Source organism: Podarcis pityusensis, assembly GCF_964106645.2.
Source record: "Podarcis pityusensis genome assembly, chromosome: 15".
Lineage (NCBI taxonomy): Eukaryota > Metazoa > Chordata > Lepidosauria > Squamata > Lacertidae > Podarcis > Podarcis pityusensis.
In genome coordinates, this window is record NC_138040.1 from 15,980,936 (window position 1) to 16,008,496 (window position 27,561).

Genomic DNA, 27,561 nt, shown 5'->3' on the forward strand with positions numbered 1-27,561 from the left:
CCAGATCTAGCATGAACTCTGGAGCCTCCAGTCAGCTCCAAATCCAGGATCCTGTTTCATGGGACCATGCAAATAGGAAAGGAGGGGTCTGCCCTTTTCTGGGGTGTCATACCCATTTCCCCAGGCTGCCCCAGGATGACTCTTCCCAGGGATGGGTTCCTCTGAGCAGACCGTCTCAGTGATGTCACAGAGCCTCCTGGGTGTTGCTGTTCCGTGAGCCAAGGCCACCCTGAGCTTGTCACTTGAGGTCACTTTTCCTGCCGGCTCACCTTCGCTCTCAGCTTCCTTCTCTCTCTCAGAAGCAAGCACTCAGCCCATTACAAAGTGAGCTGGAGGGGATCTCGAGGCCCAATTCATGGAGAGGGAGGGAGCCTAGTTCATTCTTCTGTAGTGAAGAAATCCACTAGTTTGCCATCCCTGGGACTTGATTGCTTGAGCAATCCACCAGTCAGCATTAAGATGGGCAGCATCTCCAGGCTGGAATATGTGAATTGGTTTTGCGCATATTGACTAACTGGGGATGGCTAGATAGATAGATAACAGAATCATAGAATTGTAGAGTTGGAAGGGACCCCGGGGGTCACCTAGTCCAAACCCCTGCAATGCAGAAATCTCAACTAGATCATATATGACAGATGACCACCCTACCTCCGCTTAAAAACCTGTCATGTGAGTCTGTTCTACTGTCAAACAGCCCTTACTGTCAGAAAGTTATTCCTGATGCTTAGTTGGAATCTCCTTTCTTGTAACTTGAAGCCATTGATTCGGGTCCTAGCCTCCAGAGCAGGAGAAAACAAGCTTGCTGCATCCTCCATGTGACAGCCCTTTAGATTTTTGAAGATGGCTATCATATCTCCTTTCAGTCTCCTCTGTACCAGGCTAAATATACCCAGCTCCTTCAACCGTTCCTCAGAAGACCTGGTTTCCAGACCACTGATCATCTTGGTTGCCCTCCTCTGCACACGTTCCAGCTTGTCAACATCCTTCTTAAATTGTGGTGCCCAGAACTGGACACAGTACTCCAAATGTGCTCTGACCAAGGCAGAATACTTCCTTTGACCTGGACTATTACTTCCTTTGACCTGGACACTATATTTCTATTGATGCAGCCTAGAATAGCATTAGCTTTTTGTTGCTGCTGCTGCATCAAACTGGTGACTCATGTTAAGCTTTTGGTCCACTAAGACCCCTAGATCCTTTTATGTACTACTGGCAATCCAAATATCCTTCATCTTCTATTTGTGCAGCTGGCTCTTCCTGCCTAAGTGCAGAACATTACATTTGTCCCTATTGAAATCCATTTTGTTAGTTTTGGCCCAGTTCTCAAATCTCTTACAGTCATATTGAATCCTGATTCTGTCCTCAGCAGCATTGGTTACCCCTCCCAGTTTGGTTCATCTGCAAATTTGATGAGCATCCCCTCAGTACCTTTATCCAATAAATAGATAGTAATTTCACTCTTCAGCTTAAATCTTTGCAAGAAAAAGTGGCTTGATTTCTTCCTCTGTCCCTCACCTCCTCCACCACAAGAGACCTTTGCTGTGCTGTGGGACCATTTGAATGTATACCTTTCTATTTCCAGTTTGGGTCCCATCCCCCCAGCACACACAAGCAGGGTGTCCCCATATAATCTGGTCTGTGTCAGTGGCCAGGGGTCAATTTCTGCCCTTAGCTTCTGTTAAGAATCTGTGAACATACGAAGAACCCTGCAGGATTGGGCCAATGGGGGCCCATCTAATCCAGCATCCCGTTCTCACAGTAGCCAATCAGATGCCCGTGCAGAAGAGCTGGTATTATTTAGTGTCTGGTGTTTGGAGGTAGAATACAACCATCATGGCTAGTAGTCATTGATAACCATGACTCCATGAATTTATCTAGTTCTCTTTTAAATCCATCCAAGTTGATGGCCATCACCATCTCCTGTGGTAGGGAGTTCCACAGTTAAACATTGTGGTGCATGAAGGAGGACTTTCTTTTGCCTGTTCCAAATCTCCCAATATTCGGCTTCACTGGATAGCCCTGAGTCCTAGATTTACAAGAGAGGGAAACATCTCCCTGTCACTTGGAGAACCTGGGGCTTCTTTGGAGGGGAGTGGGGTATGCCTGCCCCTTCGCAGATGCCTTGTGACTTCCAATGGGGCTGACACCAGGTGTGCCACTTGATGGCTTCCAGCTTCCATGGGGCTGCTGGTGGGGTATTGCATGGTCTTGGAAATATGTAATGGGAGCCTCAACATTCATAACGTGTGTGTGTTTGTAAGGGCAAGTTGCAATTGTTGAGCATTTCATCTTGGGACAGAAAACACAGAGCAGAAGGCATATAAGGGCATGACTGACGAGGGAGAATCATCCAGTGAAGGTAAGGGACTTGGACAGTTTGTGAAAGCTCCATATAATTATAGTAATTCAGGGCCACTGCAACTTCAATCACAGCTTCCAAGGGATCCAATACAACTTTTTGCCCTTGTCTTTGCCTTTCATGGAATTGTAGAGTTGGAACAGAGGGTCATCTGGTCTAAGCCCCTGCAATGCAAGAATCATTTTGTTCCCTGTGCATTCTGTAGAGATGCCACTCGCCATACCTTGTTCCCAAAGATCACCGCTTTGATTGCACCTTAAAAAGATATGTTGATCTTGCACTATTTCCCAGCAACATAAATAGTACAGTGTGCAAGTTCTCCCTAAATCAGACTTTGTCAACATGGTGCGCTCCGTATGGTTTGGACTACAACAACCAGCAGCCCCAACTAATAGGGCCTAATAGTGTGGTGCAGGGGCTGATGGGAGCATGGCTATGCTTGCAGGGGCTGAATAAAAACAACAGAGAAGGAAAAAAGTTTAAAACAAGTATCAATAAACCATTGCAGGAGATGTGCTTTAATTGCTTGCATAAGTCTGACAGAATAAAAATGTTTTCAGCAGGCGTTTAAAAGTTGGCACAGAATACAACGCTGGTTCTTCCTATGTTTTTCCCTAACCCTGAGAGGGAAGTTAGACTGAGAGACAGAAACTGGCCCCAAAATCACCCAGTGAGCTTCATGGCTGCACGGGGATTTGAACCCTGGTCTCCCTGGTCATAGCCTGACATGTAGAGGTCCTTCTCATTTACCCCTTCTGCTCCTCTTATGTGACTCTTTTGTCCTGCCTTCGGCACCCTGGCACCCTCTAGAATACGACTCCCAAGTGGCCTCCAAAGAAGCAGCCAAGGGGAACATGCCCCTTTGGGTCAAAAAAGGGGTCGCCACCCCCCTGTTGAACAAATGTAGTGTTTTTCTGCTCATTGCAGCAAGAGGCAAACAGTTATGATGAGAGCTGTAAATCAGGAATGCTTCACGTGTGGTCCTCAGCATAGAATCCTAGAATTGTAAAGACCCCAAGGGTCATCTAGTCCAACCCTTGTGATGCAGGGATCACAGCTAAAGAATCCCTCAGGCGACCATCTAACCTCTGTTGAAAAACCTCCAATGAAGGAGAGTCTGCCCTCCAAAGTAGTCCGTTCCACTGTGAACATGTGATTGGACTCCAGCTCCCATCATCCCTGGTCGTTGGCCATGCTATTTGTTAGACCTGAGAGGAGATGCAGCTCATCAACATCTGTATGGCCCCAGCTGTAAACAGCACTCAACTTTCCCCTTGTTCCTTTAAAAGTATGCAGAGAGTTTTCACCAGACTCATTGTTTGGTGGCAACAAGGTCTAGAACCTTGAAACCGCCCAGGCCTTCGGAAGTGCCACCTCCCTGCAGAACGTTGGGCAAGCTGTCATGATTCTTGTCAGCCTGGTGGGTTGCTGCAGCCTCCTCCGTCCCCTACTCAGGTCGCCTCCACTCCATCAGCCACCTCCTGCAACTCCCAGAGGCCGCATCCCAGAAGGAGGTCGTCCTCTGCATTGTGAAGGCTGCTCGCAGTCAGCCAGCTGCCGTGATACCAGTTCTTGTGGTGATGCTCCAGCAGGACGAGGTAGGAAAAACTGCTTCTCTAACTTAGACCGTTTTCCAAGACCAGTTCCCCCCACCTCAAGTGCCCTTCAGAGATTAAGAACCACAAATTCCATCAGCCCCAGCCTGAGAATTGTAGACCAAATCCTCTCAAGAGCACCAGCACCAGTTGTCAAAGAGTTAAACAACTATATAAGTTTTTGCAGGCATCTGAATGTAACCCTACTTCAGGAAGCTTTTAATGTTTGCTGCTGTATTTTTGTTGGAAGCCACCCGCAACCCAGTCAGATGGGCAGGGTAAAATAATAGAGATTAAATGGACAGGTCCTTCCCTCCATGCTCAGAAACTCTCTCCCCCTCTCTCTTTCCTTCCTGCAGGCTTCTGCCTGGCAGAAGGTGGCCATCTATCGCAGTCTGCAGGCCATGATGGAGCACGGCCTGGAGGTGGAGCCCGCCGGCCAATTCATCCTTGCGGCCTGCAAGCATCTGAGGGCATCCCCAGATGTAAGGATACCGCAGATGACTCTCAGAGGCATCTCCCTCCTTGGTGGTTAATTCTGGGTTGTTGTTGTTGCTTTTAAGACATCCTGAGGCCAAACCCTGCTTTGCGAGCTCCCAGCCATGTGGTAGGTGGGCGGGCCAGGATTTTCATCCTGCCTCCTTTGTTTTATTTTATCAATTGCATTTATCTCCCACCATCCCCCGTCCCCCACCAAGGAGCTCAAATATACAAACATGGTTCTCCCTCCTCCTCATTTAAACCCCATAACAACCCTGTGACTTAGGATAGGCTGTGAGGCAGTGACTGGCCCAAGGCCACCAAAGGAGCTTCTCACCCTGGGCCAGCAGGGGGATACTGTAGATAGTTCAGGTCCACATATGCAAATAAGGGATCGAAAGTGACGTTCAGTGATTGGATAGTTACAGAAAGTTGTTACAGTTACGTTGTACTGGAGCTCTATATAAGCAGGCTGGCTGAACCCTTCAGTTCAGTTCTATTCTGGCCTGTGAATAAACAAGAGCTGTTTGAAGAATCGCTTTGTCGTCTGATATGTTCACCCACAACTTAACACCCAGTGTTCCTAGTCAGACGTTCTAACCACTATGGCACACCGGCTCCCTTTGCTGCCAGGTTGCTGGACTTTGTGCTTCCTAATCTCATTTCCGCCCTTTCAGCAGGAAGTGCCCCGAGAGCTTCAGGCAGCGGCAAGCAGCACCCTGGCCACCTTTGCCTGCTATCACTTCCACCCCATAATGATGGAGCTCCAGCACCAGCTCAAGCCCTTTGCCCCGCCAGATGAGTTCACCCTCCTGACCCTGGGGAAGATCGCAGCCAACAATGGTACAAGGGCAAGTTCCTGTTAGAATTCCTGTTGTCACCCTACACTTGAGTAGGACCCTGGTAGAGACACATGCCCGACTGGCATGTTCCCTCCCTCCTGGTCGATTGTTCGGGAGCTTCAAAAGCTTTCTTCAGCTCGAACATCACAGTGACCGATGCCAACCGACACCAGCACACTTAGGGAACCGCAGAGTCTTCCCAGCTTGCGTAACAGACCTCAGCAACTCAGCATTTTGGCTAATCTACTTTATTTACATATAAACACACACGGAGCACTGCAACATGGCTCCCTCTCTCTCTAGCATCAGACAGCAAAGAGAAAGAACAAAGGACAATAGTCCCATTTCACGGAACACAGTAACACAAACATCCTGTCTCCCGTCACTTCCCACTCTGTGGAGTCAAAACATACACCATCATGTGATAGACAACAATCCCATGACTGCAATCATGGAGCAGGAATTCTCCTGACAGTTCCATCTTCACCCCTGTCCTGATCCAAATTGCCAAGAGTCCAATATGGCTCGTGATCTGTCCCGGGAAGCACCTTGATAAAACCCAGGGGGGGTTTCATTCCCCACCCCAGGGTATGATCAAGCACACTTCCTGCTTTCTCTGCCCATCTCTCCTCAGTGTACAGCTGCGTCCCTTTCCTGGGCATCACCCTAACCACCCTCCAGACCGCCATGCGCCGGATTGAGGATGGACGGAGGCGCAGGGCTCTCTGCACAGGTGGGTCCCGCAGGGCCTCCTTAAGCGATGCTTTGCAAACTTGGGACACCTTACTCTATGGTCTTAACCCCTTCATGCATTAATTAGAGTTAAAAGCATGTTGGTTATATGAGGCTGAGTTATCTCCACCGTTCTCACAGTGGCCAACCAGATGCCCATTCAGGGAAGCCTGCTAGCGGGACCTGAGCACAGGAGCACCCTCCTCACTTGTGGTCTCCAGCAACCAGCTTTCAGAAGCATTGCTGCCTGCATCTGTGGCAGCAGAGTATACCCATTCTGGCTAGGAGCCATCCATAGCCTTCTCTTCCTCCATGAATTTGTCCTGTCCTCTTTTAAAGTCAACAAAACAACAACAACACCACAAACTGGCTTATAAGTATAAAACCAAATTTAATAGAATAATAACTTTCTTTATCCTGAGCAAACCATTTTGTATGACTGGGTAAGGTATAGTATGAGACTGATATTTTCTAATTTTTATGGTTTACCACACATTGTAATTGGAGTGCTATTTTGTATCAAGCAGCTTTTCAGACTGATGAAGCGTGTAGCGAAACCTGTAACATATCCGGAGAACAGGTCTCCTTTTGCCCACTTGCGTTAGTCTCATCAGGGTGGTGGCTTTGATTTGCCTTCCTGTGATTGGTCCATGCATACGGCTTTGTGTTTCCAACTCAAGACCTATTGAAGAACATCTCATCCAGTTCAATCTTTGAAAAACAGCTTTGAAAAACTTTTTCATATTCTCCAGTATGCTACCCTTGCCATTGTGGCGGCACGGGGTTGCCGTTCTGTGATTGGACTTACGCTACTTGATGAACTGTTCATTTATCCCGTTTGTATAACGTTTATTGCACATGTAACTTGTTACGATACAGTTGTACATTTATCCACTCCATGTTTACAGTATCTCCCGGCTTTGTTTTGCATATGGCACGTTAGTATGTATGTTGCTTGAATGGTTACAAGTCTATCTCTATTTTAGTTATTATTCTAGTAAATTTGGTTTTATACTTATAAGCCAGTTTGTGGTGTTGTTGTTTTGTTGTATTATTATTACTGTCACCACATTTGATACTTTGTGTATATACTCTTTTCAAGTCATCCAAGTTGGTGCCCATCAAATCCTCCTGCAGGAGTGAGTCCCACAGTTTAACTATGGAAGCAGAACTTCCACCTTGGTTAACATGCTCTGCCTTTCATTTCTCTCTCCCCACCCCCTTCTCTGTTCTCTGTCTCACATTCACATTCCCAAGCTCTGGAGCAGATGTGTGGGGCAATCCGGATATACCTGCGGACCTGGGAGCGAAGCTCTTACCCCCGCATCAGCGTCCAGCAGTTCTCTGCCTACCTGCTGCCTCTCTACTCCTGCATGACCCGAACTTGGCTCCCTGGATGCGATGCACAGGTGAGGGGCGATCAGTCAGCCCCCACCCCATAACCAGCAGGGTGCCTTCGATCAACCCTCTCCTGGGACTCTCTCCATCTGGGGAGGGGTTCTGGGTGACTTTACTGTCTCCCCAGGGATTGTGCTGTTGGTCCTTGGATGAAAGAGGGACACTTTCTACAGTGGGAAGATTTTGCAGCCTAGAGTAGAGGTGACTGGTCTTTTTCAGACCGAGGGCCACATGATCCACCTTGCAGGGGCTGCAGGTCACTGGACATTAAAAAAAAAATTTAAAAAGGTTTCATAGGGCAGAGGACTCGGGAGGCCAGAAAAATCTTTTAGCACCATAGTATCACAGCACAGGAACCACAGGGCTAGTAAGTAAAATGTTTTGTTTTTTTAATACAGTGGAACTCTGGATCTCGAACGCCTTTGTACTCAAACATTTTGGCTCCCAAACACCGAAAACCTGGAAGTAAGTGTTCCGGTTTTCGAATGTTTTTTGGAAGCCAAATGTCCGATGCGGCTATCGGCTATTGTTTCCGGGGCACCTGCACCAATCGGCAGCCCTGCCTTGGTTTTTTGAACGTTTCAGAAGTTGAACGGACTTCTGGAATGGATTACGTTCGAGAACCAAGGTACCACTGTAGTTAAAAAATGGACAGATTTTGGAGGGCCTTGAGAAGGGGCACAAAAACATCTTGGCATCACAGGATCACAGCAGGTGACCTCTTAAATTTAGAACTTAGTTTTTTTTGTTTTTTTAAACTCAGAAAATGGTGGACTCTCCTTCATTGCAGGGTTTTCTATCAGGGATTATTTCAGCACTGTAGGGGGTTGGGCTGGGTGACTCTTGTGGGGGGGGGGGTCCCTTCTAACCCAACATTCTATCATTTTTTAAAAAACGGTGACTTGAGTGGGACTTGAGCACAGCCTGTTCTTACAGTGGGGGGTGGGGGTGGCTCTGGACCACCCTTACCCCTCTGCCTCTCCCACTCACCAGCAGTCAAATAGCACCTCACACTTCAGTCAGCACTAACCCTTTTTTCTGCAGGCAGATATCTCACTGGGCAAGCAAACTGGCCCAGGCCAAAAACATGTGTGGTTTCTTGCAGCCCCCCCCCCCCAAACTAGCTCTCTCCCCTTAGTGACTGGGGGAGGACCCTGCCCTGTCACCAGTGTGGAAGGTGGGTTTCCCATCTTGCCTCCAAATGTCTTGTGACAGCTGCTGCCTCGCCACCCCCAAAGGTCCAGCTGGCAGTCTTGAAGACCCTGAGCCCCATCCTGCGACTCCTGCTGCCCAGGACAGACTTCCAGGCTCAGATCTACAGCGACATCTCTCTGCTCCTAGCCCAGTATGATAGCAGCACGGAGACCTTCCTCGTTACAAAGGTGAGCATTGCGGATTGCTGCCCCCCACTGGCACCCAGGACTTGAGCAGGCCACCCCAAGCTCAGCTGCTATATCAATTTCTATTTAGGTGTATATACATTTTATCTGTTTAAAAATATATATATATTGCCATGATTTTTGTGGCGTGGGGGTGGTCTTCGATTGCTTGCAATAAACCCTGGAGAGGAGGAGTCAAAGGCAGCTGCGGGGATCCAGGGACCCTTCATCTCAGCAACTGGTTTCAGGGAATGAGCTGTTGTGCTCATTAAGCCCGAGACTCAGCCCAGTTTGTGAAGATAGTGTTTTTGGTAATAACAATACTAATAATTTATTGTTAATATGCCACCCGTCTGACTGGGTTGCCCCAGCTGCCCTGGGCAGCTTTCAACACATTAAAACATGGGTAGGCAAACTAAGGCCCGGGGGGCCGGATCCGGCCCAATTGCCTTCTAAATCCAGCCCACGGATAGTCTGGGAATCAGCATGTTTTTACATGAGTAGAATGTGTCCTTTTATTTAAAATTCATCTCTGGGTTATGTGTGGAACATAGGAATTCGTTCATATTTTTTTCTTCAAAATATAGCCGCCGCCCCCCACAAGGTCTGAGGGACAGTGGACCGGCCCCCTGCTGAAAAAGTTTGCTGACCCCTGCATTAAAACATTCACAGCAAAACATCAAACATTAAAAACTTACTCATACAGGGATGCCTTCAGATGTCTTCTAAAAGTCAGGTTGCTTTTTTATTTCCTTGACATCTGAAGGGAGGGTGTTCCACAGGGCGGGCACCATCACTGAGAAGGCCCTTTGCCTCACTTCTTGCAGGGAGGGAACTGCCAGAAGGCCCTCAGAGCTGGACCTCAGTGTCCAGGCTGAATGATGGGGGTGGAGACGCTCCTTCAGGTATACAGGGCCGAAGCCTTTTAAGGCTTTAAAGGTCAGTACCAACACTTTGAACTGTGCTCAGAAACATACTGGGAGCCAATGTCATTTTTCTTATGCCTGTTGCAGATCCTGGGCCAGATCCTGGAAGCGTCTCTTGTGAACAACAACCCTATTCCAAGGGAGCATGTGGGGCCCCTCACCTGCGCTCTGGTTCGCCAGGTGAGAGGGGGGAAATTTTGGAGCCGGTGGGTGAGCCAACCCAGGAGGCAGGTGGCAATGGTGCTGTAAGAACATAATTTGAGGCTGCTGGATCAGGCCAATGGTCCATCTAGTTCAGCATCCTGCTCTCACAGTGGCCAAGCATATGCTCCGATGGGAAACCCAAAAGCAGGATCTGAGCGCAAGAGCATGTTCCCTTCCTGCAGTTTCCAGCAATTGGCATTCAGCAGCATGGCTTCCTCCGATTGTGGAGGCAGAGCATAGTCACCATGGCTGGTAGCCATTGGTAGCCTTTCCCGCCAATTTGTCTACTCTTTTAACGCTATCTAGGTTGGTAGCCGTCACTTCCTCCTTTCGGAGTTCTATAGCTGAACTACATGCTGCAGGAGCAACAAATCACTGATAAAATGCCAACATCCTTCCTCCCCTTAGATCTGCAGCAGGGGACAGAAATGGCCGCCTCACCCGCAATGCGAGGAGAACTTCAAAGAGATCGCTCGCATCTTCCTGCGCCTGGGTATGGACAGAAAGAGGGGAGGCTCCCCATCCCAGCTCGAACCAAGGGGAAGAGGGTGAAAAATGGTGGACACCCACCCCATGGGCCCCTACACTTACTGGGAGCATGGGAAATCTAGCTCAACATTCCCTACACTGACTGACAGCAGCAGCTCTTTGTGGGTTTCAGGCTGTAGACATTCCCAGCCCTGGCTGGCGATGCCATTGGGGATTGAACCAGGCAAAGCAGGTCCTCTAGCACTTAAGTTTCTAGTCCTCATGGTTCCAGATCAAGAGCTGATTTGAATAGGAACAGAGGAAGCTGCCTTATTACCAAGTCAGCATTATCCACACTGACTGGCAGCAGCTCTCTGGGGTTTTCCAGATAAGGAGTCTCTACCAGCCCAACTGGGGATTGAACCTGTGACCTTCTGCATGCAAGTCAGATGCCCTGACACTGAGCTACGGCTCCTTCTGCTCCCCCACAGCCCGTCTGCACCCCTCTGGGCTGATGGGGGTCTTCCAGGGGAAGGTGGAGGAGCGCCAAGAAGATGTCTGTGCGGTGCTCCTGGCGTTGTTCTCTGAAATTGTCAGTGCCCAGTGTAAGTATCTGGAGAGGAAGGGGGTCTAGGCTCTTACAGCTGCCCCCCCCCGCACCTTAGACCCCCAACTTCCCTCCCAGGGAAAGAGCATCCTAAGAGTGTTAAGTGAGGAAGAGAGTTTCTGGCCCAAATTTGCCCTCAGCCCTGACCTTGTGAGGGAGGCCGAGGCCCAACCCCTCTTCTCATCTGCAACAGGAGGAAGCTGATAGTTCTGATCACCCTTGCAGGGCTGTTGTGAAGATTACTGAAGTGATGTAAGGAACGTCCCTTGACAGGTGAAAGAGCTTTCTGCAGTAGGACAGCCTTTAATGGAAGAACCGGTTAGAGCCATTCCTTAAAACCCATAATTATAAATAATAATAATAATAATAATACAGTGGCACCTCAGGTTACAGACTCCGCTAACCCAGAAATAGTACCTCGGGTTAAGAACTTTGCTTCAGGATGAGAACAGAAATCGTGCTCCGGCGGTGCAGCGGCAGCAGGAGGCCCCATTAGCTGAAGTGGTGCTTCAGGTTAAGAACAGTTTCAGGTTAACAACAGACCTCCAGAATGAATTAAGTTCTTAACCCGAGGTACCACTGTATTCTTTTTTCCAGCCCGGGACTCAAAGTAGCTTACACAAATTAAAACAACACAGATAAAAGGCTAAAAACATATAAAAGATAACATTTAAAAATGAATTAAATTTTAATAGAATTAAAACAATATAAGAAAAATGGATCAAAATGCAGGTAGTGAAAATAAAGTGACCACTCTGATGAATTGGGGAGCGTGCCTGTTTTTTAATGACAGTTATGCTTAACTTTAAAAAATGATAAGAATATCATAATATTATGATAATGGATAATAACAAATTGATGTGAACTGATGGTTGCCTCTTGTTCTTGTTAATACGTAATGTCGTTTGTATGCTGCCCTTCCTCAGTTCAAACCATGCTCAAGGCGGCTTCCAACATGGAAAAAATACATCAATGCAACGTAATAAAAGTAGTCATAAGCTATAACTGCAACATTTAAAAATACACAAGCAAACTGAGCAATTTCCACATAAATCACAAGAGCTAAAATAAAGATAACAACAACAAAAAAACAGTAACAACTCCCCGAGCAACATTATTTTTCCTCCAGGTATTTATTTGTTTGTTGCATTTATGGCCCATCTTTTTCTGCAATGATCTCAGAGGGACTTACTGTACATGGTTTCCCCCCCTTCCTCATTTGATCCCCACAGCAACCCTGTGAGGTAGGCAAGGCTGAGAGGCAGGGCCTGGCCTCCAAGGTCACACCCAGTGAGTTTCATGGCCAAGCAGAGATTTGAACCCTGGTCTCCCTAGTCCTAGTCCAATGCTTTAAACCACTACACCATGCGCTCTCTCGCTCTCTCATTGGACTCTGGCTCCCAGAAGTCCCACTATGGCCAATGGTCAGGGAGGATGATGAAGGGCTAAGCCTTACCCGCCTTTCTCTTCCAGTGCCTGAGCTCTGGAGCAGGAGGCAGCTGTGCGTGAGGGTAGTCAAGGCCGCTCTGGGGGACGACAGCACCAGGGTGAGAAGGAGAAGGGATTTGGGACGGCCAGCAGCAGGCCCAGGGACTCAGTCCTCCAGGTTGCTGTTGAGTCGTGTGCCCTGGGTGGGACAGGGGCCCCAAATACTTTTAAGTGCCTCGTGGTGCCCCTCTCGGGTGGCATGGGACATTGTCTTTCCTCGCCCGCTCTGGCTCTCAGGTCCGCCTGGCCACGCTCCGGGCCATTGGGAGGCTGCTGCGCACCAGCTACCTGGAGAGAATCGAAGGCTGGCCTCTGAACTACATCTCCCTGCAGATGGCTGTGTCTGCCCACCAGCTGGTGAGAGCGCCCAGGGGCCTTGCCCTGCCCTTAAGTGGCCTGGATATTTCAGGTCAGGGGGTGGGGTGGGGGCCATCTCAGGAGCCTGTTCCTCTTTCAGACGCACCCCACACTGAGCCTCCCCTTGGGCGGCTTGGAGGAGAAGGCCATTGGAATTGCCAGCGCAGAGGTCCTCCACATCGCTGTGGCTTCAGGAAGGGGCACCAGCCAGGTCAGGGACCTCTTGAATTCGAGAATCGAACGATGGCAGGGGAGATGGGGTTTCTAGTTCGTTCTCTCTCACACGTTTTATTGCGTTCAAGATCATAATCATTGGGGGAAGTAAATTAAACCGTTCACATTCCTCAGTGTGTGTGTTCTGAATCTATAGTGTTAATACGAGCCACTGAGGGTTTGCATAATACACTCTTGTTGGTAATGAAAGTTATAAAAGGGAACCACACTATGCCAGAACAATGTTGTTTGGCCAAACCCGGACAGCCCTGCTGTGGTGAATTAGATATTCCAAAAATGCCGTTCTTCCAGAGAAGAATGGCAGATCAAGTTGATGGATTATGCCAAAATGTCTAAAATGACCAGAAGAATCGGAAATCAAGAAGACCAAAATTTTAATACGGAATGGGGATTGGAATATCACTTGTAGTTTAATGGTGAATTTTGGACACAATGGAGAGGTAAAAGATTTGGATTATCATAAAAGATGCAGGAGGAAATGATTAACAATAGGACCCACAAAGGGGAGGTGATCCCTAGGCTCAGTGGTTTAGACCAGAGCACCACCCGTGTCCATATATATATATATATATATATTCAAAAAATGAAATTTCCCGTACCTTTTCTAACCATCTGGTTAAAGTCCAGCATCTGGAAGGTACCATATTGGCTACCCCTGGCTAAGAGATCTGATGCAGAACCTTTTGTCCACTTAGCCTTGCAACATGTAGAGCCTCTGAGCATGTACTGACTGAGAAACTTGCCCCTTGCATGTGCAGGGCAGGGAAGTGATGTTGAGGTATGGAGGTGAATGACTGGGGCTTTAAGGAGAAATGGGCTCTGTAGGGCCAGGGAGGGAACTGGCTCCAAGCGCTGAACCCTCCCTCCTCTTCCTGGCAGGAATTGTGGACCAAGTTGCTGAGCTACCTCATGCAGCCCCCCTACATGGCTTTAGTCACCCCCCTCTGCCACGCCTTGAGACTGCTGGCAGAGCAGCGACTACGTCGGGTGGGCCACAAGCAGAATGGCCTGGGGACAGGTGGGTGCCACCATGCCCGATACTCGCCCCTCCAAGGCGGGTAGCACAGGAGTGGGGGAGCAGAATATGCATTGGGAGGCTGAGTTTGGTCAGAATCAAGTATACAATTCCAGAGTTAACACTAAATACAAAACCTCTGGTAAATAAGCCATCATAGCTGCTAAAGGACCTTGAAAATTTGTGTCCCAGGCTTTTTAGACTCGTCTACCCATGTACCACCTGAAACGAATGGGGCACAATTGTTGCCAGATGTGGAATATTTTGGCATTATTTGGCATTATTTTCAGCTCTCCTACCCCACTACAGGCAGCCCCCAAATGCCTCTCCAATCCCATTGATTTAGGGATGCAGATGATGTTGTCTCAGGGTCCTCTGCCAGTCTGCAGGAGATTTTGGGGTAGACAGGATGGGAAGGGCCATAGCTCAGTGCAGAGAAGCTCCTTGGCAGGCAGAAGGCCCCAGCTTCAGTCCCAAGTGTCCCCCGGCTGAGCTGGGAAAGGCTCATGCCTGAAACCCACTGCCAGATGGATCAACTCTCTATCTCCCTAAGGGCAGCTTCTTACTATGTTCCTATTTACACCAGCCCTCACTTCCCTCCCCCTTGTTCTCTTCCTCTCTCCCCTTTCCAGGGGGTTTACCAACTCCACAAGAATTGATGGCGCGGCTCCTGGTAAGTGATGTGGGTAACTGGGGAGGGGTGGGGAGTGGTTCAGGCTTCTAGCAGTTTCTGAAAGTGGGCTGCCTCATTGCTAGACTCTTGGAGGAAACTGGACCCGAACTCACATATGCTTCCTAAGAAACAAGGTTGGGGGAAGCCCAGTTCAGTGGCAGAGCACCTGCCCGGCATGCAGAAGGGCCCCGTTGCAATCCCCACTGGCATCTCCAGCTAGGGCTGCGAGAGACCCCCTTTCCCTGCCTAAAACCCTTCAGAGACGTTGCTGCGAGTTGGTGTGTAGTGTTGTAAACAAAATCTGCCATTTTTCCCTTATGGGGTATCCAAGAGCCCGTATAGAGTCCTTACGTGGGTTCCCTATTGGTAGGAGAAAATAACAGAGGCCAACCAGAGAATATTGAGAAGCAAAGCAGCTAGTAAGCCTGATCTTTATTAAAGCTGTTGCAACAGGGTGCTCCCCTCACATACAGGAGGACAGAGGAGGACCCAGAACAAAGGTGTGTCCGCCCTTATATAGACATTTTAAATTGCCCACCCTGGAGTCCAAGACCCCCAGAAACATCATACATACATCACAGAAGAGGCTGTCTACAACAGAAATCTGAGTGCGTTGTTTATCTCCTGTCTGGCAGGTTACCTATTAATGGTCACTTGATTAGATTACCTGGGGAGCCTGGCCAGTCTTTTGTAATGATAAATACTTAGTTCCTGAGCCAGGTCACAGGCTCACCCTATTCATACACAGACATACCCGTAAGACAGGATTTGTGAACGAAAAGACAATGGGGAGGCTGTTCCATTTTCCTTCAACCTTGCAGAGAAATATTTGAGGTCAATTTGGAAGGGACAAAATGGTTTCAGGACTTTTTCTGTGGGGTTTCAGACATGTGGTTTATATATGCAGTTATGGACATTTATCATATAATTCTTATAATAGTAGAAAATAGAGAGTTAGCTGAAGCAGGTGACTTGTTTAAAAATAAGTAAATAAAGCCTCCCTACCAGTCTGTGTTGGGTGTGGATTTAGGCTGGTGAGCATGGGGCCCCAGTGGCCTCCAGACTCCAGAAGGCCACAGAGGTGGAAGCAGCCTGACCTGGCTGAACCACCTTCCTGACCTGGAGACCCTTGCTCTCCTCCTCTGCAGGCCCTTGCTGTCTCCCCCTTGGAAGGGACTGGCCGAGGAGCTGCCGTGCTGCTCCTGATGAACGCCCTACGCCCAGAGGCCTACAGGGATGTGGGGGAGCACTGGTGGGTGGAAATACCTGCCCTGGTCCGCTACCTGGAAGGTGAGATGAGAGGAAAAACCAACCCTCCCCTCCCCTGCCCTGCCCTGCCGAGCTCAGCTGACACACCTGTGTGTGCAGAGGGTCAATTTTTGCCAAGAGTTGCTGGCGGACGACCTCTCCTCTAGGATGGTGTCTGACCAAGCCAGCAACTCCACATCTGCCACCAGGCCTGAGCCTGGAATCTCCTGACTCTTCCCCTAAAAAAGAAGAAGAAAACAAAACAAAAAAGCCTTGGGGGGGGGGGAATATATAAATTATTTCTTTGCTTATATATATTTATATACTGCATTTATGGGTTGCATTTATTGGTTTATATATTTTTTATTTTATCTGCAGACGCAATAAACATAAAAACAAACAAATCATCAAGCTAAAAATAACAATAGGAACAGTCATAAGAACAAGAGGAATAAAAACACAAGATAGCAGAACCAGAAAACAATAATAGAAAGCTTTAAAAAAGGAATGAGTAGCATTTGGCCACCACATATATTTGGCATGTTTTAAATAAATATGAGCCTTGTATTCCACTATGGAATGCATTTTATGCAATTTGTTGCATTTATATCCCACTTTTTTCTCCAAGGAACTCAAGGTGGCACATGTGGGTTCTGCCCCACTCCTCATGTAATCCCCACAACAAGCGTGTGAGTTAGGTTAATGCGAGGCCCTCAGTGAGCTTCATGGCCGAGTAAGGATTCAAATCCTGGTCTATCCCATATCCTAATCCAACACTCTATTTTTTTTTTTTTTAATATTTATTGGGGTTTACAATAAAAACAAATATAATAAACAGTGTAACATATATCATTAGCGTAATTTCACATTTTCTTTGGACTTCCTCACATCTCCCGCTCCCACTTTCATCGTTATAACATTTTGCCAGCAATTTATTATCTTATTTGCATTCTTATGTCCCATCTGTATATTTATAATCTTATAATTCTCAAAAAAAATTATATTTTCTCAATTTCACTTATTATTTTAAATCGTCTAATTTAGTGGTGCTCAATTATTTATGATCTAGCATCCTGCTTAGCATTCACTCAAATTACAATGTTTTTGTAAATAATTCTTGAATTTCTTCCAGTCCTCCTCCATCTTCTCTTCTCCCAGGTCACGAATTCTGCCAGTCATCTCGGCCAGTTCCATATAGTCTATCAGTTGCATCTGCCATTCTTCCAGTGTGGGTAGATCTTGAGCTTTCCAGTGTTTTGCAAGAAGTATCCTTGCTGCTGTTGTTGCATACATAAAAAATGTCAAGTCCTTCTTTACCACCCCTTGGCCGACAATACCCAAAAGAAAGGCCTCTGGTTTCTTTGTAAAGGTATACTTAAATACCTTTTTCAGTTCATTATAAATCATTTCCCAGAACGCCTTCACTTTAGGGCAGGTCCACCAGAGGTGGAAGAATGTTCCTTCACTCTCTTTACATTTCCAACACTTATTATCAGACAGGTGGTATATTTTTGCAAGTTTGACTGGGGTCATATACCATCTATATATCATTTTCATTACATTTTCTTTCAAAGCATTGCATGCAGTAAAATTTAACCCAATACTCCACAACCTTTCCCAGTCCTCAAACATGATATTATACCCAATGTCCTGCGCCCACCTTATCATAGCCGATTTAACCATTTCATCTTGTGTATTCCATTTTAACAGCAAGTTATACATCCTTGAAAGTACCTTACACTTTGGTTCTAACAGTTCTGTTTCTAGTTTCGATTTCTCCACCTGGAACCCTAGTTTCTTGTCATTTTTAAAAACTTCTTTAATCTGAGCGTAATGTAACCAGTCTCGCACTTTATCCTTCATTTTCTCCAAACTCTGCAATTTCCAGTTGTCTCCATCTTTTTCTAGTATTTCCCAATATTTTGGCCATTTAGCCTCCATATTGGGTCTTTTTCGGGCCTTAGCTTCCAAAGGTGAAAGCCACCTTGGAGTTTTATTTTCCAACAAGTCTTTATATTTTGTCCAGACATTAAACAGTGATTTTCTGACAATATGGTTCTTAAAGGCCTTATTTGCTTTAACCTTGTCGTACCATAAGTATGCATGCCATCCAAAAGTGTTGTTAAACCCTTCCAAATCCAACACGTCAGTGTCCTCAAGAAGTAGCCAGTCTTTTAGCCAGCAGAACGCTGCGGCCTCATAGTACAGCTTTAGATCTGGCAGGGCAAAGCCCCCTCTTTCTTTCGCATCAGTTAATATCTTAAACTTAATTCTGGGCTTTTTGCCCTGCCAGACAAATTTAGAAATATCTCTCTGCCACTTCTGAAAGCACTCCGTTCTGTCCAAGACCTGAAGTGTTTGAAACAAAAACAACATCTTTGGCAATACATTCATCTTAATAGCAGCAATTCGGCCTAACAAAGAAAGTTTCAATTTTGTCCAACTGTCTAAGTCTCTCTTGATTTCTGCCCAGCACTTTTCATAGTTGTCCTTAAATAGACTTAGATTTTTTGCTGTTATGTTTACCCCTAGGTATTTTACTTTTTTAACCACACTTAGTTCTGTCTCTTTCTGAAACCGTTCTGACTCTGTGTCTGTCAAATTTTTCCCCAAAACCTTAGTTTTCTGTTTATTTAATTTGAATCCCGCCACCCGACCAAAGTCATGAATCAGTTGTAATACTCTTTTTGTACTGGACTCTGGCTCCTGCAAGGTCAAAACCAGGTCATCTGCAAAAGCTTTTAGTTTATATTGTTTCTGTCCGACCTGAATTCCTTCCACCAACCGGTCCCCTCTAATCATATTCAATAGCACTTCCAGAACCGAAATAAATAACAAAGGGGAAATAGGGCAACCTTGTCGTGTTCCTTTTTCAATTTTAAACTCTTCTGTAACCACATTGTTAACTATCAGTTTAGCTTTCTGCTCTGAATATATCGCCTCAATCCCATTCTCAAAACCCCGTCCCACTCCCATTTCTTTTAGGTTTCCCATCATAAATTTCCAGGAAATGTTGTCAAAGGCCTTCTCCGCGTCTATAAAAATTAAAACTGCTTTTGTGTTTATATCTGTTTGCAAAAGTTCCAAAATGTCAATAATGTTCCTTGTATTAGCAAACAAATGTCTACCTGGGAGAAAGCCTGCCTGGTCCTTGTGAATTACTTCGTTTAAAACTTTTTTAAGTCTACTTGCCAAAATGTCTGCAAATATTTTGTAATCCACATTTAAAAGAGAGATGGGACGATAGTTCTTAAGTTGTGTCTTTTCAGCTTCCGACTTTGGTATCAGTGTGATAAACGCTTCCTTCCACGACTCCGGTGCCCTCTTCCCCTCCAAAATTTCATTGCTGACCTCCATCAAAGGTTGTATCAAGTAATCTTTTAATGTCTTATAGTACTTGGAGGTCAGCCCATCTGGCCCTGGAGATTTGCCCAATTGCATGTTCTGAATGGCCTGTTCAATCTCTTGTCGTGTTATTTTACAGTTCAGGATTGTCCTATTTTCTTGTGACAATTTTGGTAATCCATTTTTTGCCAAAAATTGTTTAATCTCAGCCTCGTCTTGCGGCCCTTGAGTGTATAATTTTTTAAAATATCTCTGGAAACACTTTCTAATGTCCACAGGATTCTGGATATTTCTTCCTTCAATCTCTAAATTTGTAACCGTATTTAATCTTTGTCTTCTCTTCAACTGCCAAGCTAGCAGTTTTCCACATTTATTCGCCGACTCGAACGTTTTTTGTTTCATTAATTTGACCTTCCACTCTATTTCCTGGTTTATCAGTTTGGAATATTGTGCTTGATAGAGTTTAATTTCTCTCAGAGTTGGCTGTGACTTCGGGTTTAATCTTAACTTCTTCTCTAATTCTTTTATTTTGTCCAGAATCTTGTCTTTTTTCTCATTTTGTGTCCTTTTCTTTACTGCATTCTGTTGTATCAAGAATCCCCTCATAACCGCTTTGCTTGCGTCCCAGACGATTCTTTTTTCCACCGTAGTGTTCATATTTATCTCGAAATAGTCCTTCAAAGCTTTTTGGGCCTTCTTGGTAATTTCCTGATCTCTGAGCAAGTTGTCATTCATCTTCCATCTAAAAGAGCCGGTTGGTAACAGTGTCATGTCCATCTTTACTGCATTATGGTCGGAGCAGGTCTTTGGGCAGATTTCCACTTTTCTAGCCTTAGGTGCCAGGCCTCTAGATATCCATATTTGGTCGATTCTTGTCCAGGTCAGTTGGGCTTCAGAAAAGAATGTTCCCTCTCTTCCCAGGGGGTTCTTTGTCCTCCAGATGTCAATCAAATCCATATTGTCTGTCATTTCAAAAAAAGTTTTAGGTAGTCTGCCGTCTTTTGTAACATTTTGACTTTGTGACTTGTCCATGTTGGTTGATACGACCCCATTCATGTCTCCCATCATAATGATGTTGCTATAGTCCAGATAATCCAGCATAGTCTCATGCAACTTCTTGTAAAATTCCGATTTCCCTTCGTTTGGTGCATAAATTCCTAATATCAAAAGTTTCTCTCCTTGATGTTGTATCTCAATTGCCAAAATTCTTCCATGTTCATCTTTAAATAAAAATTTGGGTGACAGGCTCTCTTTCGCATATATCACCACACCTCTCTTCTTTACTCTGTCCGAAGATACAAATTCCTGGCCCAATCTTTTGTTTATTAACACTTTTCTGTGGAGCCTTGTCACATGTGTTTCCTGTAGGCAAATAATGTCCAATTGTTCTTTTTTTAATATATGAAATATTTTCTTCCTTTTTTCCGGAATGTTACAGCCATTTATATTCCAGCTCAAAAGTTGCAGAGACATCCTGAATAAATCTGATTATTTTTCTAGGGGTGGTATCTTATTCACTGGATCTTCAGGTTCCACAGGTGCCGGTACTGCCGGTAATGCCGGTGCTCCAGGCCCAGAAGGTAGTTCAATTCCTTTTTGGAGGTCCTCTTCGTATGTAGACAGAAATTTGTCTCTCTCTTCCGGTGTTCTAATTTTGACCTTCTTCCCTCTAAAGGTAAAGGATATTCCTTGGGGGAATTCCCACCTGAAAGCAATTGAATTACTCCTTAATAATTTAACAAGTTCAGAGTAGGCGGATCTGAGGTCCAGCAGTTGTCTAGGAATATCTTTGTAGATTTCAATTCTTCTGTCCAAAATGTCCAGTGACTTTCCGTAGTGTAGGCCCAAAATCTTATCCCTTTCCTCCTTTGATCTCAATGTTATCAGGCAATCTCTGCCTAATCCAACACTCTAAACACGACACCATGCCAGCTCTCTCCCCAGAACAGTGCTGGGGAGGCCTCACCCAACCACCAGCTAGATCTGCTCAATTGCAGATGAATCCTTAGAGGTCTAATCTGGCAATAAGCAGCATCAAAATTCATGCGCAATAATAACAACAGTAATTAATTCACTTGGCCAGGGAAATACTGTTAGTGAGTCAGAGTAACCCCTGGCAGCAGAGTCCTACAGAGTTCTTCCCCCCTCTGTGCCTAAATTGGCACAGTTGATGCAGATCTGTGACATGGCCCTATCGCAAGAGTGGTTCAGGTGCCAGCCGCAACCCCAGTCTGGCAGTGGTTTCTATATGTTACTGGGTGGCACCTTGTTTTTATAATTGCGGGTTATCTATGGGTGTGACTCTGGCCCATCTCCAGCCTATTCCAGAATCACGCAACCCTCCTTGTCTTCCCCAAAAGGAGCACTGACTCCACTCCCCAGTGGCACCCCCTGCCTCAAGCCCTGGAGAGCTGCTGCCAGCCTGGATAGGCAGCACTGGGCTGGCTAGTCTGATTCTGTCTAATGCTGCTCCTCTCCCAAAGGCCACAGCAAGTACACGCTGGAGCCCGCAGCCTGGGAAGCCAAACTCTTGGAGGTAACGCCAGTGGGGCGAGCAAACGCACTGTTCCTGTGGCACTGCTGAACCTCCTCGGTGACCCCTGTTTCCACTGGTGCCTCCTCAGTTCCTGCAGAAGTCCTTACGGAGGAGCGAAGCGGGAGGCTGGAACCTGGTGCTGGGGAAGGAACTTGCCAAGCAGCTGAACACCTACCACAACTCCTCTGCGGAGAAAGTCAGTGCATTTTCCTCTGCCCCCCCCAAATATCGAGTATCTCCCCATCCAGCTGTGCACAATGAATGCCCAGCCCCTCACCTTCCTATGAACAGCTGGACTGGAGCATTCGCCAAAGGGGCAGGGAATGAATTTGATCTGGTTCACCTGCAAAGCCAAAGCACTTTGTGAAGCAATTCACAAATCGAAACGCATGCCCCTCCTTCGAAATTTGCGCTTCTCTGAATTTGCAATGCCGTGCTACACCCATGTGTCCAGAAATGCATAGCTCTTGACAGCCCTCTCTGTGCATTTCTCCAGTCTAACCTAGTAAAGGTAAAGGGACCCCTGACCATTAGGTCCATTCGTGACCGACTCTGGGATTGCGGCGCTCATCTCGCTTTATTGGCCAAGGGAGCCGGCGTTCAGCTTCTGGGTCATGTGGCCAGCATGACTAAGCCGCTTCTGGCGAACCAGAGCAGTGCACAGAAACGCCGTTTACCTTCCCACCAGAGCGGTACCTATTTATCTACTTGCACTTTGACGTGCTTTCGAACTCCTAGGTTGGCAGGAGCAAGGACCAAGCAACGGGAGCTCACCCTGTCCCGGGAATTCGAACCGCCAACCTTCTGATCGGCAAGTCCTAGACTCTGTGGTTTAACCCACAGCGCCACCCGCGTCTAACCTAGTCTAACCTAGATGGCTGTAAAAGAGGATTAGGCAAATGCTTGAAGGAGATGGCTATTGGTGTTTCTTAGCCTTGATAGCTATGGTCTGCATCCACAGTTGGAGGCAGCGATGCTTCTGAATGCCAGGAGAGGAGAGGATTGCTGTTGCACTCAGGTCCTGCTTGCAGGTTTCCCACTGGTGTGTCTGGGTGGCCACGATGTGAAGAGGATGCTAGTCTAAGATGGGCGCCCTTTGGCCCAGCTGCAGGTCCTTCTAATACAGTGGTACCTCGGGTTAAGTACTTAATTCGTTCCGGAGGTCCGTTCTTAACCTGAAACTGTTCTTAACCTGAAGCACCACTTTAGCGAATGGGGCCTCCTCCTGCTGCCAGAGCACGATTTCTCTTCTCATCCTGAAGCAAAGTTCTTAACCTGAAGCACTATTTCTGGGTTAGCGGAGTCTGTAACCTGAAGTGTATGTAACCCGAGGTACCACTGTATACTGGAGGTAAATTATGCCTAAGGTCTTGGCCGTGGTGGGTGAGACACCTTGGTTGTGGATGTGTGTGTCTGCTATGTTGTTGGCTGGCTGGGGTCTGCGCTGCTCAGCTTGCCGCCACCCTCTCTTTCTCCTCTAGGGCTTCCTCTACAAGGCCTTGGGGATGGCGCTGTCTGCCGCAGGGGACGCGGATGGGGTGGCGCAGACACTTCTGGATCTGCTGCTGCACACAGATTACACGGAGGAAGCCCAGCGAAAGGCAAGCCCTGCTACTTGGGGGCTGGAGGGGGGCGGTGTATGCCCTCCATTAACCTGCTCCCCACCCCCACCAAATGTACCCAAATTTGGCACAACGGTTCCAGAGATCAAGCTGTGACTCCTGCCTTGCAGGGGTTTGGACTTGATGATCCTTGGGGTGTCAGGAGCTCAGCCTACACTCAAGTAGGACCCTGGCAGAGACACATGCCCGACTGGCATGTTCTCTCCCTCCTGGTCTTTTGTTCGGGAGCATCAAAAGCTTTCTTCAGCCCGAACATCACAGCGACCGATGCCAACCGACACCGGCACACTTAGGGATCCGCAGAGTTTGCGCAGTTTGCTTGACAGACCTCAGCAACTCAGCATTTTGGCTAATCAACTTTATTTTCATATAAACACACACAGAGCACTGCAACATGGCTCCCTCTCTCTCTAGCATCAGACAGCAAAGAGAAAAAGAACAAAGGACAAGAGTCCCACTTCACAGAACACAGTAACACAAACATCCTGTCTCCCGTCACTTCCCACTCTGTGGAGTCAAAACATATACCATCATGTGAAAGACAAAAATCCCATAACTGCAATCATGGAGCAGGAATTCTAACACAGGTATCCCTTCCAACTCTACAATTCTGTGGTTCCGGGAACTTGGCGGGTAGTGGACTCTCCTTCACTGGAGGTTGGATGCCTGTGGGTTATGGATTCTTCCTGAAATGCAGGAATCACATCTAAATAAAACCCCACAGGTAAGCATCTGAGCTCTGCTGAAAAGCCTGCAATGAAGGATAGCCCACCACCTTTTGAGGGAGTCCGTTCCATAGTCGAACAGCTCTTACCCTCAGTAAGTTCTTCCTGATGTTTAATCAGAATATCCCTTCTTGTCATTTGAATCCATTGGTTCAGGTCCTCCCCTCTGGAGCAGCAGAAAACAAGCTGGCTCCATCTTCCACAGGACAGCCCTTCAGGTATTTTGAGACTGGCTCTCATATTACCTGTCGGTCTTCTGTTCTCCACACTAAACATACCCCGAGATCATGGAGCAGGTTTTTGTTTGTATTCTGAGACAATTGGATGCTGCTCTGAATCAAGACGGTGGGCTGAACCTTTCAAAATTACACTGATTTTGACCAAATTTGATAGGAATGTATATTCTGCTTTACCTGACAACCTGAACATGAAAATGCAGTTTGTTTTTTCACCAAGGGACTAAAAAATTAAGTCATCCCTCTATGTATCTTTTTGGTTTCTTCGTATTCCAGAGAAATGCTGGGTGCATAATGTTAGGGGAAGTTTTTAAAAATGTGAATCTTATGCAAAATTGTACATTAGGAGAATTGGGTGATGCATCTTCATGAGGACTTAAAAACAATCTCAAAGTTATGCAGAAATATGGAGAAAGGAACCTTAAGATTGGAAAATTGAGCAACTGAGAAATACAAAAATTGACTGATTCACCCATCCCTATTTAAGGCTAAGTAGGGGCTGCACCCCTGCTTGCTCCTACTTCCCTTAGGCCTCACCAACCCGTATTACAGCTCACCTACCAACTAGCATCATCAGTGTGAGGTGGGCAGCAGCAGCAGAGCAGAATAGTTGCTGGGGAGCTGCCCTAGCCTGTCCTGACTGGTCCTCTGTTTGAACTGCCAGTCTGTCCTCTCACTTGTCTGCCTGGGGCATGTGCCTGATAACACACAGGGGAGGCCCAGCCACTTGCCTGCCAGCCTCCATCTCCACTTTCCTCTTCCTTGCTCTCTGACCATTGTCACAATGGCCCAGCTTGTCGTCATGCTGTAGTTTGTAGTGCCACCTGTTGGCCAGCATGAGAATTGCAGCACGATGACGTTCTTTCATTTTTATTATATTTAAGAGATAAACTTGAAGTGTAGATAGACCCGGAGGAAGAAGATGGAAAAGCGGGCGGACTGGATCCTGTGGGAGGGAGTCCGGATTTTTTCTGGAAGCTGGTTACAGCCTAGGGTCATTCCTTCTCACCTGCAGGGGGTTTGCTGGTGTGTGGTCTATTGCGCTGAGGGACAGCTGACGGCTGTGCTCCAGACCCTGAGTCGCTTTGAGGAGGTGATCTCCGAGGGGGAGGATTCAGCTTACCATCACTTTGGCCAGGTTCAGACTTCCCTGCTTTCCCCCTTTTCTTTCTTCCCTCTCTCCCCCAGCGGCTGTGGAGTTGGGGAGGCATGAGAGCAGAATTTACCATTTCCACGGCCATAGCTGAGTTTCAGAGCGAGTGACTGAAACTCTCATCAGAAGAGTCTTCTGCTCCCGCTTATGGAGGCAAATGGGAGCCCTGGGAGACAAGACGGCTTTGCCACGAATGCGAATCTTCCTCCTCAACCATAGAGCTTGCCGGAGCCAGGGAGAAGCAGCGTGAAGAGTGCCCTCCTCCTGCTTTATGGCAGCATGGCGGTCCGTGCCCCCCAGGAACAGCTTCTGCCTCTGCTGGCGAACGAGATTGTGCCACGGATCCTGCGCCATTACACATCTAGCGGCCCAGAGTTGACTTACTTTACGGTGAGTCTTCTCCACCACAAATGGAGGGGAGCAGGGATAAGGATTGGGGCCAGAGTATGGGCAGGAGGGGTTAGGGGGGCAGCTGGGAGGGAGCTAACTAGAAAGAGGGCAGGAGCCCGTAGGGAGGGGATGCCCGTAGGGAGCTTCGCATAGCTTGTGGCTCACATGTGGGTCAGCACGTTGAAATCCCACCCAGCCACTCAACAGGGTGACCCTGGGCAAAGTGCTTTTTCTCTGTGCTTAATCTATCTCGCAGGGTTGTTGTGGAAGCAAAAGCGGGTGGCTACCACTTTCGGGGCTGCAGTCATGGAGATAGTCTAGATGCAACATGTCGGCCTTCCCCAACCTGGTGCCCACTGGGTGCAGTAGGGGCCTTGTGGGAATTGTGTTCCCAAACACCTGAAGGGTGCAACATTGGAGAAGGTGGCAGTGGGTGCTAATAAATGAAAAAGGAGGAGGTGGGAAGCAGGTGCTCTCTGGATCTCTCAACTTCCCGTCATTGGCCAGGAATTGTCAGTGAAGGGACAGAGGGACATAGCCCAAGAGGAAGGAAACAGAATGGGGGCCATTCTGACAGCTGTCCTTTCTGTCTTGCAGGAACTGGGCTGCCCCACTGGGCGAAAAAAGGTACCTACTTGATACACACAGGTTGTGGGGCTGGCTGGGAGTTGTTTAACTAGCTTTCCTTTTTCAGGGAAAGGACCATCGTAGCTCAGAGTCAGAGCACCTGCCCTGCATGCAGAAGGTCCCAGGTTCAGTCCCTGTCAGCATCTCCAGGCAGGTCTGAGATTCTCCCCTGCCTGAAACCCTGGAGAGCTGCTGCCAGTCAGTGCAGACGACACAGACCTTGATGGTTGTCAGGAGTAGGTCAGCAATAATTTGCATGGTGTCCGTGAAGTTAACTCTTTATTCAAAGCAACAAGACAGCTCAGGCCTAGTGAGCACATCAACTTTTCCTGGTAGAGCTTGCCCCAAGGAGGCAGTTGTGAGGACTGAAGGTCCCCACCTTCCCACAGCTGCCTAAGTTCTTTCCAAGCAATTGGAGGCTTTGTTGTCTTGCCTGTATTTCCTCCACCCTCTTCATACCTCTTCTGGTTCTGGGGAACCAGTGAGGTGGGGATCTGGTCACAGCAGGAGGGGGAGACTCCCTGGCTTCTTCAGCAGCCTGCCTCATCTCTGCCTCTTGGTCCCCACCTCTGCTTCTGCCTCTGAGTCTGGACTGCTCTCTGCCACAGCCTCTTCCTGCTCACTAAACCCTGTTACCTCCTCCGCTCCTGACACCTCCTTCTCCTATTCTGCTCCCTCTGACCACTCATTGCTGTCTCACCACCAATCCCCTGGCTCTGAGCCTTCTTCCTCTGGGGGTTCCCCAGCCAGCGCCTCCCACCATTGTCTCCTCCACATCCAACCAGTCCACCACAATGGTTCTGACTGGGTATGAGTCAGCTTCCCATATACTACAGCTCAAGTCATAAAGAATCTGCAGGAGGTCCTAGGTTCAATCCCCAACAATGTCTCCTGGCAGGGCTGTCACCTGTCTGAAACCCCG

The 27,561-nt window shown here is 47.5% G+C and overlaps 1 protein-coding gene across 5 annotated transcripts in view; it reads left to right on the forward strand.

The window, feature by feature from the left end:
- The first annotated feature begins 51 nt into the window (after positions 1 to 51).
- The window catches only part of MROH2A (maestro heat like repeat family member 2A), a 45,510-nt gene continuing 18,000 nt past the window's right edge, over positions 52 to 27,561 (forward strand). For 2 of the 5 annotated variants that reach the window (XM_080983830.1, XM_080983834.1), the window contains exons 1-23: positions 52 to 324; positions 2,262 to 2,359; positions 3,815 to 3,957; positions 4,314 to 4,439; positions 5,112 to 5,277; positions 5,911 to 6,009; positions 7,266 to 7,417; positions 8,645 to 8,788; positions 9,799 to 9,891; positions 10,324 to 10,408; positions 10,875 to 10,988; positions 12,464 to 12,537; positions 12,716 to 12,835; positions 12,936 to 13,046; positions 13,949 to 14,087; positions 14,717 to 14,757; positions 15,906 to 16,047; positions 21,834 to 21,886; positions 21,975 to 22,082; positions 23,368 to 23,487; positions 25,485 to 25,607; positions 25,842 to 26,012; positions 26,610 to 26,639. In XM_080983830.1, coding sequence (XP_080839956.1) covers positions 2,329 to 2,359; positions 3,815 to 3,957; positions 4,314 to 4,439; positions 5,112 to 5,277; positions 5,911 to 6,009; positions 7,266 to 7,417; positions 8,645 to 8,788; positions 9,799 to 9,891; positions 10,324 to 10,408; positions 10,875 to 10,988; positions 12,464 to 12,537; positions 12,716 to 12,835; positions 12,936 to 13,046; positions 13,949 to 14,087; positions 14,717 to 14,757; positions 15,906 to 16,047; positions 21,834 to 21,886; positions 21,975 to 22,082; positions 23,368 to 23,487; positions 25,485 to 25,607; positions 25,842 to 26,012; positions 26,610 to 26,639 — 2,385 coding nt within the window. In that variant the 5' untranslated portion in view covers positions 52 to 324; positions 2,262 to 2,328. Of the gene's footprint in view, positions 325 to 2,261; positions 2,360 to 3,814; positions 3,958 to 4,313; positions 4,440 to 5,111; positions 5,278 to 5,910; positions 6,010 to 7,265; positions 7,418 to 8,644; positions 8,789 to 9,798; positions 9,892 to 10,323; positions 10,409 to 10,874; positions 10,989 to 12,463; positions 12,538 to 12,715; positions 13,047 to 13,948; positions 14,088 to 14,716; positions 14,758 to 15,905; positions 16,048 to 21,833; positions 21,887 to 21,974; positions 22,083 to 23,367; positions 23,488 to 25,484; positions 25,608 to 25,841; positions 26,013 to 26,609; positions 26,640 to 27,561 lie in introns of all 5 variants that reach the window. The other 3 variants (XM_080983831.1, XM_080983833.1, XM_080983832.1) reach the window with 3 other exon arrangements.